This window comes from Galeopterus variegatus, unplaced genomic scaffold (assembly GCF_000696425.1).
Source record: "Galeopterus variegatus unplaced genomic scaffold, G_variegatus-3.0.2 Scaffold4725, whole genome shotgun sequence".
NCBI classification, from domain to species: domain Eukaryota; kingdom Metazoa; phylum Chordata; class Mammalia; order Dermoptera; family Cynocephalidae; genus Galeopterus; species Galeopterus variegatus.
In genome coordinates, this window is record NW_007730836.1 from 134,540 (window position 1) to 147,782 (window position 13,243).

General features: G+C 31.8%; 1 protein-coding gene across 1 annotated transcript in view; it reads right to left on the reverse strand.

Annotated features, from left to right (window-relative positions):
- Positions 1–1,592: 1,592 nt before the first annotated feature.
- The window catches only part of TC2N (tandem C2 domains, nuclear), a 38,173-nt gene continuing 26,522 nt past the window's right edge, over positions 1,593–13,243 (reverse strand). The window contains 4 exon segments of the mRNA XM_008588222.1: positions 1,593–3,161; positions 4,754–4,953; positions 7,241–7,355; positions 11,552–11,665. Coding sequence (XP_008586444.1) covers positions 3,051–3,161; positions 4,754–4,953; positions 7,241–7,355; positions 11,552–11,665 — 540 coding nt within the window. The 3' untranslated portion in view covers positions 1,593–3,050.

The window sequence follows — 13,243 nt, forward strand, 5'->3', positions numbered from 1 at the left end:
TGCCATTATCAAAGTCCTATGGGTTAATATAGTTATTGACTGCAATCTTTGCTTTTAGAGATCAGATTTTTTTATAGATGAAAAAATTTAAAAAATCAATAAATACCAAGTTTAAAAAAAATCCTACTAAGAAATTACTAAAAATGTAGGCAAGATTCATCTCCAGACAGTTTGTCACACACAAAATAAAATCCAATTTTGGAGGGCTACATGAACTCTATTAATATCTTTTTAAATCTGAAATCTATATTTCAAAATAGACATGGTACTTTATACGGGCCCATTTTTCATAATTCTTTCAACTTGTTTCAGACAAAACTTCTACTAAGAAATTACTAAAAATGTAGGCAAGATTCATCTCCAGACAGTTTGTCACACACAAAATAAAATCCAGTTTTGGAGGGCTACATGAACTCTATTAATATCTTTTTAAATCTGAAATCTATATTTCAAAACAGACATGGTACTTTATACGGGCCCATTTTTCATAATTCTTTCAACTTGTTTCAGACAAAACTGCATTTGAAATTTAATTATTAACAAGAATTAGCTTATGCATCAAGAGAACATTAGCAAGTATCCTCATAACTAGCATAGGCACAGACACTTTATCTAGTAGTTTCCTCAGAACACTCTACCAAACACCAAAAGAAAATGTACATATATTTATGAAATGTCCATTATTGCCATGATATGAATAGTTGAAATATATTGCAAATTTCCAAAATCCTTGATTGAACAAATAATGGAAATTTTTGCAGGGAACTACGGTTTACACCTGACTGCTGAGTACGTTAGTATCAGAGAAATTCACATAACTATATTCAAACAGAACTTCTGCTTAGGTTATTTTCAGACCACAATTCCATATGTTCAAAATCCCACTGGTTCCTTCTTAACAGTCTGATAAGAGCTAAAACTGATATACTTTGGTGGTCATTTCTCTAGGAGTTCTGCTTAAAAAATCATGTAAAACCAAATGAAAGGTGAAAGTGATGTTATATTTTGATATAAACTGCAGCTATTTCATTGTATTAAACTGAAAGTTATAAAAATTTTAATCCCTGTTAGAGATTAGCGCTATGCAAACAATCAGCTATCAATGTGTACCCTTCCGTGGTTTCCTCTGGCTACCCAGCATCATTTTGGTTCCCTTCTCCTGATTATAAGTGGATAAAGGTCAAGAAGTGCCTAAGTAAATACAAAGAGAAATGATTTTTGCACAGTATTTTACTTTTTATTACCAGCTGTTAATGTTTTTCTCACAATATGAGTACCTATTAACAAAAGAGTATGTTTCTACTTATATTCCCACATAAAGCTTCAACAAAACCACCAGCATATCAGCTGAATTCAGTACTACTTCACCTGAAAAGGTTTAAGTAAACACTAATTAAAACATCTGGGAACTTAGTTGTATCAATACTTCTCTACCCTGAAAGGTGTTTTAAATGAAAACATTTTCTTTTTATGTTTTATTTACCTAGGATTCCAAGAAACCAAGAAATCACAGCTTTCTCTCAAATTACACATTATACACATATTGTAAAAATATTTAAAATTAAATAAAATAATTAGAAATTGAATTAAATACGTGACTACCTACGAGGGTACTTCAAAAAGTTCATAGAAAGATTTGCATTATGTTTTAATTCTATTTTGCCCCAAACTTTTCGATGTACCCTCACATATTAAATTTAGGAATTGAAAGCATTAATGGAACACAGAAAATCGCTAAAATAAAATTGTTTTCTAAAACAATAAAGAATGTTACGTAATTATCTAAAACCAATAAATACACTAACTTCTTTGGTAGCTATTAAAATAGTTGCATTTGCATAGGATTTTTAGGGCAATGAAACTACTATATATGATATTGTAACAATGGATAAATGTTGTTATACATTTGTCAAAACCCATAGAATGTACAACACCAAGAGGGAACCCTAAAGTAAACTATAGACTTTGGATAAAAATGATGTGTCAATTTAGGTTCATCAATTTTAACAAATGTACCATCAGTACAGTATGCTGATAGTGCGGGAGCCTGTGTGGGGGAATATACCCCCGTATACTGAGTTCTAATAAGAACCTGAAAGAATACTACAATAGAAAATATTTATTTGCTACAGAGTGTTATCAGGTATAGTTATGAAAACATGAAAAAATACTCTAACATTATGAATTATTTATCAAGTAATTTATATTTAAAAAACTAAAAATAAGAAATTATCATTAAATAAATTTGCTACTTAAGCTCATTTAATTCTGCTAGTTAGGATGAACCATATGGATGACACTCTTATTTCAATGCCAAATAAAACAAAGAGTAAAATATTTGAAGGAGGAAAACAGCAAAATGTACATATTCTGGGTAACCAATTAAACTTCAACTTTCTCGTATTTTCATTTATTCTTCCCAAAACGTAGTTTTCTATTTCTGAAGTTTCTTGGATATAAATAACTTACAAAGTGGCAATGTGATGCCTTATGGGTAAGAAATTATAAACATAGGACACAAACTTTCCCCAAATACAGAAAATAGTTGAATTGGTTCAATTCGTTTTTGCTGAGAGAAAATATTTAGCAAGAGGTAAACAGTGGAGCCAAGATCTAATCAATAATAACTAGCACTGAAATAGTGGTAAAGTCTTCTAAATGTCTAATAGTACTAACAGAGACTTGATATACTAGATTTTAATATCTAGGTAAAGTTTAAAAACACAAGCAAAAACATAATATAGAAATAACTAACTATGGTTGATATTCTCATAGATATTATAATTCATTTGGTTGCCTAATAATACTACACTTTTATTTCATTGTCTGTTTTGGCGCTGGTTTAAAACACTTCCGTCACTTGGATATCTGATAAAATTCATTACATTTTTTATCGTTTTAGTCTTCTCTTGGATCCACTATATATTATAATTACGGCAGCCTTAAACAAACAAATGTACTGATTTGTCTTTTCTCACTGGTAGCAAATTGATATCATAAATCTTCTAAAAGAATGTAAAGTTCTTTTGCCAAATTAATGTGTGATGTCTTCAAGATGGATTTAATTTGTGCCACTTGATAACAACCTTTTCTGGATTTGTAACTGTCTCTTTCCATTGATTCGCTGCTTCAATGTTATTACTGTTTTCACTTATCCAAATCTGTAAAGGAACAGTATAATCGTTTAACTTGACAAAACAATGATAACCGAGTTCAAACAGTGAAATACTCTTATTAATGAAGACATTTGGAAGGCTGTTACATATTTCCAATTAAACACCTTCCCATTTTTCCAAAAGTAAGCCTGATTTCTCTATTTGATGCTTAAATATTAAAACATTTAATGTGTTTAGTCATTCTAAGGACTTTTATATCATCCAATTCCATTTAAAAATTCAAGGTGAGATATTACAAAATTATCGTCATTCTAAAGACTTTTATATCATCCAATTCCATTTAAAAATTCAAGGTGAGATATTACAAAATTATTTTCCCCAAAACAGTTATCAGTACCCTTTCTTATTCAGTAAATCTAGGAGCTCAACTTAAAATTGATCAGTCATTCTAAGGACTTTTATATCATCCAATTCCATTTAAAAATTCAAGGTGAGATATTACAAAATTATTTTCCTCAAAACAGTTATCAGTACCCTTTCTTATTCAGTAAATCTAGGAGCTCAACTTAAAATTGATCCCAGCCACTCAAAAACATTTTTGTAAAGGTTAACTAAACTGAGGCTAATCATGATTAAAATTAGATTGGTAAGTAATGTTTATTTTTAAGCACCTTTTACATTAAATAAAACTAATCTTAATTAAAATCTAATAGTCATTCTTGATTCATAGTAGGTAAGTTCATAGTACCTATCACATATAACTTTAGATAATATATGTCAATGAACTTTAGATAATATATGTCAATGAACATTTTAAATTAATATTTCAGGTAAAAAATAAAAAGAAGTGAGTCGGGGCTGACATCAACCTTTGAAAAATCATATGTAATTTGAGGATTTCATGTAGACTATTTAATAACATTATGCTGTCAAGTGGAAACTTTAAAACCAATAATACAGATTTTGGAATTTAAATGTGGCTCAAATAATTGTAATTAAGATAAAAAAAATAATAGACAGCCACCACTAATTCACTCAGAATAAGGAAAGAAATTACAAAAAGAAACAAATTCCTATAGGACTGGTAAGTAAGCCAGTGTTATATTGTCTTATACAAACTACTGAAAATTTTTAAATAGATTAATCCAGACACCAGATTTCACTATCAAAATAATATCACAACCACTGTTAAAATTGATGTTTTCTAGGAATTCAAATCTAACATAACTCAGTTAATAGCATACAAAAAGTGCCCATGAAACTGAAGATTAAATAGAATAAATTTGATATCTAAAGCTTTAAGAAATTTCATTTAAATACTTAGTGTTCCCTCATTCCACAAGGAATGAGTCAGTAGTACTGAAAAACTGATTTTTCTTACAATTTTTAAAGTTGAAAAGTTCAGAGAAAGTCTTATTTAAACAGAAGCCTGATTGCTCACAAATTCCAACTATTTGTATTAAAGCAAAAAGTCTGATAAGATTTTATCTCTGTGGCAACACTGATTTTTAATTTACAATGCTGAAGGATTTTACTCTATTCAACTTCAATTTTATTCTGCATTCCCTTTGTTAACCAATTGTTAAATGCACTGAAAATTATAAGGAAAGAATTCAAGACAAAAACTCCCTACTAACCTGGCCCACAAAGTGTTTTCTTCTTACAGAGCTTCGACTGTAAAGCTTAATGAGAAAAACAATTTCTTTCTCATTCTGTATAAGTGGAAAAATCATAGTCTCTCCCCACTTAACTCTTCCACTAGAGGCCTTCAGTAAGCGTGTCTTCTTCTTATAAATCAATTCTCCTGAGCTAAACATTGCAGCCTTTACAAAAAAACCTTAAAAAAAAGAAATTGTGATTTATAAAATTTTATTTAAAAACCATATAAAGATATATATCTATATACTAATTTTATTGTAAAAATATAAGTATGCCACTTTTAAAGGCTTGATGAGCTAGTACTATAACAGAAAACATCTCTAGTCAACTTTATAACTTTTACCACACCTTACAAGTAACCACTGCAACCTCAAATGAATTTAATCTTCTTCTGACCTGAATACCATTGGAGGCTTGAATTGTAGGCATAAATAACAATCAGCAGCAAAGGAGTCCACACTGAAAAGGATTACACAAAAGAGAGGCACCGACTCTTTGGACAGCTGGAGGTATTTATTTTACAATTTTACAGAGGTAAAATTCTTTGCTTGAGATGCCAGAAGTTAAGCATATGCCCACTAGAGAAAATCTATTTAAATAAAGTTGAGATGCAGAGCTTCCAGTAACAGAATAGCTTATATGAACTAACCTTCCCATAGATAACAATGATAAACTTTGGGAAAAATATAAAAAACATTAAAGACTGACCAAAAAAATTTGACCAGGAAAAAATTTGAGGGTAGTCCACTCTTAAAAGACGGGGACTACACTGGGTGAAATTCAGGTTTATACAGCTTTTCACCTAAGCATTCTCCCCAGACTGACTGACAAAGGATGTCTACAGTTCAAGCAGAAAGTGCAGTCTGACTAATTTGAGGAGTCAGGTGATAGAGCTGGGGCTGCCAGGGCAGCAAGAAAGTAAGGAGGGAACTCCCAGAAAGGAGGGAGACACAAAGTGAAGAATGAGACCTAACCCATTAGATTTATAAAATAGAGATCATTGATAATCCTGATTAGCATTTGATTAAGGGAAGTCATCTGTGAATGTAATAAGTTACATTTATTTACAACAGTACAATCTGTACATTTCTACTGATGTCCTTTCTTCCTAGAATTAATAATTATATGTGTAGTCGTCCTAGTGATTTATTCCAAGTTGAGTTTTATTTGCTTATTTTTATTTTAGGATTTTTCCACCTATCTACATAAGTGATATTAGTCTATAGTTACTTTTTTGGTGTGCTATCCATTCTATTTTGATATCAAGAATAAACTAACCTCACAAAATTATTGTTCCATCTTTTTTTAATGCTTTGGAACAGCTTTATATAGAATAGGAATTATATGTTACTTGCAAGTTTCGTAGAATCTGCCAGTAAAATTATTTTTAGCTTAGTGCTCTTCTTAGAGTCAGTTCTATAAATACTTTTTCATGGTTATTCTTTTCTTCAGATTTTCTTCCTATTCTTGACTGTATTTCCTAGAAAATCATTTATTTCGTATAGATGTCAAATGAATTGGTATAGTCACACATGGTACTGTAGTCTTATATACATATTATCAAATCTCTTCTGAATTTGAAATTATATCCTCTTCCTTGTTCGAAAATATAATTCATGTTTTCCTGTTTTTATTTTTGTTTTTTGTGCTTGATCTAACCTGCTATATTTGACTATTTTAATGATCCTTCCAAAGAAAAAACTTTTGGTTTTACTGATTATGTCTTTCACTGTTGTCTCCATATTTATCAACTTAACCTTCAGCTTTAATACCTTACTTCTACTTTCCTTCAGCGTGTTGTTTTTCTAGCATTTTGAATTGAATACTCAGTTTCACTTATTTTTAGTCTTTCCAGTTACAACAGACATCCATTGCTTTTGCCTGCCCCCAGATAGTTCCCTTCTTTCAGTAGGAAAAAGCAGTACTCCTACCCCACTCTTTGCCATTACGGTAAAACTGACCTCAAACTTCCAGCTCTAAGGGTGGCTAAGTGAACCAGGTCTAGATAACCAAAGTATTACAACCTCAAGTTGTGCTCAAAAGCACAAGGAAGGAAACATGTTTCTAGGTTTGTTTTTTATATTTTGGGTGTTTTAAACTTCAGTTTCTAGTTAGCAAAGCAACCAACAAAGGGCAGACTTAGAGAGAGGATAAATTATTTAGACTGGTGAAACATATCTGATATTTGAAAGTCCTCTGGACACTCGATCTGTGTGAACTGATGAATAAAAAATAGCATCAAATGCAGAGAGGTCACAATTGGTTAAGAATCAAGAGACCAGCTGATTAAGGTAGACACAATGGCTAAAATGTGAAATCTGATAAAATAATTTTAAGTTAAAAGTAAATAGATAAGTTAAATAATAAAAGTAACTCAAATTTTAGTCTACACTGTAAGAAATGTAAGAAAAAAGCTTCTATCACTAATACTTTCTGACTCCACTTTGAACCACTGATATACTTACTCAAAGTCAGAGGTGTTGATGAGCTTGGAAGGTACTGTGCCTCAAGAATTTGTAACTGAATCCTGCTATTTACTGCTTGAAAACAAGTCCCCAGTTCCAGCTCTGCATGGCAAACCTGCATATCAAAAACGTGTCATTTGGTAATTAAGAATAAAGTTTTGGGATATTTGAAAAATTCAAAGATAAAGAATTAAGGTTAGAAATTTTCAAAGCATTGCTTTCTATCGACACTCAAAGCCACAAGTTATAAGAGAAGGTTAAGAAGATAAATGTCATGGATTCTGTAAATATAAGGTACTCACTTCCACGGATTTTGAAAATACAAGTTATACCTGTATATTGAACCTTTAAAATCAGTGACACCAAAAGATAATTCAAATTAAAAATAGATTACATTCCTAAGCAGTATTGTCAGAGAAAATGCCCAGTGAAATTGACACAAAAGGAACACACTTTCAGAAGAATTAAAAGTAGCCAACTGAATTATTTTTTAAGAATATATGAAACATGATGAAAAATGTTATATATAAGAATCACTATTTTTTTTCTAATTATAGAAATCAGAAGAATTTTGAATAGGTGCTACCAAAATCAGAAGACAAAGCATTACTACAATAAACAGATTTGTGGATTAAGAGTTGAATTACTGTGCTGAATGGAAGCAAGCCAAAGAAAGTTGGCAAGAAGGAGGCTAGTTAAGTGATGAGGCAGTAAAGAAAAAGGAAAAGGTCAAAGAGAACCTGAGGCAAGCAGTAAAATGAAAGAGACTTACAGAGGGGGAGAAATTAAAATGTGCTCTTTAGTACTGCGGACCAACAGCAGTAGAAAGTTGGTAATTTGTCTGTGAAATACAACACAAGCCAGCCTACTTATGTGAATTCCAAGGTCCTTGGAGTAAAATATAAAAGAGAGAAACATAAAGTTGTCCAAACACAAAAACATTACTGTTCACATATTGAAAAGAAAAATGGGAATAAAGCAAGAATATAATGTTTACAGAGCCTAACTAGGGCTCAGCATAGACACACACACAAGTCTTTGCTCGTACTAATTCCAAAACGTTACAGAACAGCTAAATGACACTGTATGAAAAGGTTTATGTTTGATAATTGCCCCCAGTATTCCCCAATAATTGGTTCACAGCTCATTGAAAAATGGAAATAAAAACAAAAAAATCCCCACTACTTTTTATATACAAGCCATGACTGGAGCTTGGGCATTTTCTTAAAACATGATTCTGTGTTTTAAAATTGGTCATGCCATAAGAAATTAGGAGACGGACAATGAAAAGTGAATTGCTTAAAAAGTATAAACCCAACTGTTGAGGTTAATTTCCCCCTTGAAAAAGTCTAAAATGATAATAAAACTTATTTGGCAAGAAATGCTAACTTCTAATATAAGTAAATTTATTGCTTTTAATTTTAATCAGAATGAGAATGGATTAATAACTCTTTTCACATAAACTAATTTGGTAGTCATATATAAAATAAAACTTTTGCTGATTTTTAAAAAAAGTTGCTATCCTTGCATTTAAAAAAAAAACTTTGATAAACACAGTTATTGTTTATAAAACGCAAAGGATACCATGATTAAAATATTTTCATTAATTTTTTTTATTATAGTTTTGTACCTACAATGAAATAACACTTATGAAAACACCTAAAGTTGACATAACTTCCCTTATTGTGACACAATTGTAGAGTTCACTCTCATAAAATAGAGCAGCATTTGGCAATGGGTTTAACCATTTCTTACAAGCCAAGGTTATTTCACAAATTCAATTTATATTCCCGGACATTAATTCAGACCATGAAAAAGTATTCAAAGTGGTTTTCAATCTCATAATAACCAAAATATTAAAACTCCAATCAATTGGCAGGTATGTATTGACTGTATTTAACCAGCACAAAACTGTGGAAGATATAAGACCTCTGCTCCTGAACAAGTAAGTGTATCACTTTTTAAAGAAAAGAAAACTTTATTAGCCTTCCTGGAATGTTGAAAATGAAAAATTAAACATAATTAGAGAAAACTGGTGATATTTGAGAATATCTTCTTGGGGCAATATATGGTAGAGTTAATAGAGCTGGTTCTGGAATCAGAATGCCTCTGTTCAAATCCTGACTGCCCAACTATTGACTGTAGGAACTCAGGCAAGTGCATCAAAATCTGATCGCCACAATAGGGATAACAAGAGATCAGGTTCATGAGTTAGGTGTGAACATTAGATCACTTAGCATTGAACCAGCCGTAAGGTAAATTTTTATAAATGTCAGCTATTTCTTCAGGCAAACCTTGTCTCTTCCACATCATCCAACACAGAAATTTCAGATTTCAAGTAAATACTTATATTACTATTAGTCAAGGTCAAGAACTCTTTATTGAGAAAAATATTAGCTGTACACAAAAATTGTGCCATTCATGTTGAAATAGTTATCAGTGTGGATGGGTATGTAAATCTGGCTCTTTCAATGTCACAATTAGAATATCTATTTTCCTCTCCAACACAGAAAATAAACATACTATTTTTGCTTTAACCAATAAGATGAAACATTCACACTTAGTAACATGAATTCACCAATCCAATATAGACCAAATACTCCTCTTCAGGGCATCAATGTTTGTATTCCTAGCACCTGACATACAGCACATATATAAATGTTTGTAAGACCTCTGATATATTAGATATAATTTAGTATAAATTTAGCCATAATTGTTCATTCAGATTCTCCAAGGCAGATAAAATAATAATGTTTCAATTCCCCCAAAAATGCCTTCATTGAGTTCTCTTCTGATGTACTCTACCTTTAAAGTTTTAATATATATACTATCCATTTGAATAGTATATTTGCACCTTCTGTTAAATATGGTTGCAGATTACCGTCTACTAAGCTACAGTCAAAGATGCCAGTGATAAACTCCTGTCACAGTTACAGAACAAATTTGCCATATTTTAATAGAACAACAATCTAGTTTGGCATGCTTTCATTCACCATTTATTCTTTCCTACCTACCTACATATATACAATTATCCAGTGCCAATAATATGACAGGCAGGCCCTGACTAAAAACACAGCAAGAGGGCCGGCCCCGTGGCGCACTCGCGGGTTTGGATCCTATATAGGGATGGCCGGTGCACTCACTGGCTGAGCGCAGTGCGGGTGACACCAAGCCAAGGGTCACAAAAAAAGACAAAAAAAAAAAAAAAAAAACACAGCAAGATATGAAAAAAACAGATGGAAGCTTGAGCCTAGTTTTATTTTGTTTAAAACAAGTAACTTACATAATCATAAGCTGTAATAAACACTATAAAGACACATTCAGGGTTGAGACAGAGAAAAAAAGGCAAGAAATAACTATCGAAAAATTTGAATTCTTCTGATTAATTATAGCGATCCTTTGTTTTTTATTTTTTAATCCCTAATTTCCCCTCCAATTCAGTGGTTCTTAAATTAGACACAGGAGAGCTTTTGAAAAATACTAAAGCTTCTGCCCCACCCCTCAAGAAATTCTAATTTTCCTGGTTTTAGGTATGGGCATTTATTAAAGCTCTCAGGTGATGCTCATGTGTAGCCAGGGTTAAGAAGCACTCCAAGTCACCCTAATTATTTTTATAAGTAGGTAAAATATAAATCCTATAGAAAGTTAAAACCACATACAGGTTTGATCTTAGAAAAGCTTATGACTGATTTCTATAAATGTTATCCTGACATAGAAATTATATAACTAAATTATTAGGAATTTCTAAGCAATTTAAAGACAGTGTTCAGCTGGCTCATTGAAAGAAGCAAATATCAGGTCTCAAAAATCAATCAGCATTATAGGTAATCAAGTTTTTTACAAAAAAACTTAGCTGTAAAAACCTCCATCCTAACCAATTTATGAGCAGATCTATAGCTTACTCATTATTAAAACAAATTTCCAACCTATTTCAGGCAATCTCTCACTGAGTTTGGAGTTTGTGATTCTTTCCTGTTTTTCCTGTCACCAGCTACTAAAAACACTAAAAATAAAATTAACAATTTTAAATTATTTCCCCTTAAGTATGAAATATTAACAGAAAATGTGCTAGGAGAAAGAAACTCTGAGGTTATTTTCTGATGGAGAAAGAAAAAGTCTGTTAACCTTTTATCAATTATTTCTAAAATATTATTTTTAAATGACATTATTATTAGTATTACTTCTTGAGAGCCTTCCTGATCATCTAATATTCTATAGTGCCGAAGTTATCACCTAACAAACAAAACCCCATCCTCTAAATAATTCTAAAATTATGAAATACTTTTAACACTGCATATTATTATCACTTACAGAAATTTTTGAAGGTGGTATTATATCCAAAGAGTAATCCATTTCTTGTGTGCTAAGAGTTCTGAGCGATAGTGAGCATTCTCCATTCTACCTTCTCCCTGAGTGGCAGGTTAGCTCACTTGGTTAGAGTGTGGTATTACAACACCAAGGTCAAGGGTTCAGATCCCCATACTGGCCAGCCACCAAAAATAAACCCAAAACACAAACAAAAAAATAAATAATGTTCTACTTTCCCTCATAAGCACCCACTTCAGGCAGGAAGTCAGTGTTTTCCATGCTCAGAATATTTTTAAATGTTCTTTTTGTTACTTTTATTATTTTTAACCCCTTGGCTTACCATGGGCTACTAACGTCTTGATGCTAGACTGTTCCTTCTTTCCATCTTCTTGAAAAGGAGAAAAAAAAATGTTTTTAAAGCCAAGATATCTGGACAACTAACATAAATATTTTGTATTCTGTGTCCAAATTTTCACTCTTATTGTAATTGCTTACGCCTGTACAACTTCTGAGAGTCTCCCAACCACTGAGCTATCCTTTTCTTTTAAAGCCTCAAGTATAGGATCACACCAATAATATATTATACATAAAATGCATAATGGGCTTCAAATTAACCAAGTGTGATGGTCTACATCACGTTTTCCACATTATGCCATAATAGGGGTCTCCCAATTTGATATATAATAAAATTTTTAAATGAAAGATTCCATATAGGTTTTAATATGAGAACATTTTTTTCCTAACTTTTCCTAAATTAACTTAGTTTTATTTGAAAATCAAAAAGTAAAATTGTTTAATTCTGAAAGTATTCACCTTTGAGTGTCAAGATCATAACCAGAGTTAAGATTTCCATCTAGACTTTCTATGATGCATATTTTCAAAAAGTGAGATCCTAATACAGTGGGCCTTCCGTATCCACGGGTTGGGCATTCACAGATTCAACCCACCATGGATCAAAAGCATTCAGAAAAAAAATTAAAAATACCAATGCAACAATAAAAAATAATACAAATAAAAAACAATACAGTATAACAACTAATTACATAGCATTTACATTGTGTTAGGCATTATAAGTAATCTAGAGATGATTTAAAGTATATAGTAGCATATGTGTAGATTACATGCAAATACTAAGCCATTACATAATGGATTTGAGCATCTGCAGATTTTGTTATCCACAGAATGTTCTGGATCCAGTCTCCCCGGATAAGAAAGGACAACTGTATACACCAGTTTTGATTAGTGCCTTTTTCACTTAAGAACATTTTTCCATATCCTTAAAAACTCTTCCTAAAGATTACTTTTCACAGCTGCCTAGTATTCTATCACATGGTGTTATAGTTTAATTATATTCGCCCAAAAAAGATATGTTGAAGGCATAATTCCCAATACCTCAGAATCTGACTTCATTTGGAAACAGGGTCATTGCAGATGTGATTAGTAAAATTAAGAAGTAATACTGGAATAGGGTGGGCCCTTAATCCAGTAAGACTAGTGTCCTTGTATGAAGATGGCCATGGGAAGACACAGAGACATAATGCCATGTGAAAATGAAAGCAGAGACTGGAGTGATGCATCTACAAGCTAAAGAATGCCAAGTACTGCTGGCTATCACAGAGGCTGGGAGAGGGGTAAGGAACAGATTCTCCCTCAGAGAAAGAACCAACACTGCTGACACTCTGATTCAGGACTTCC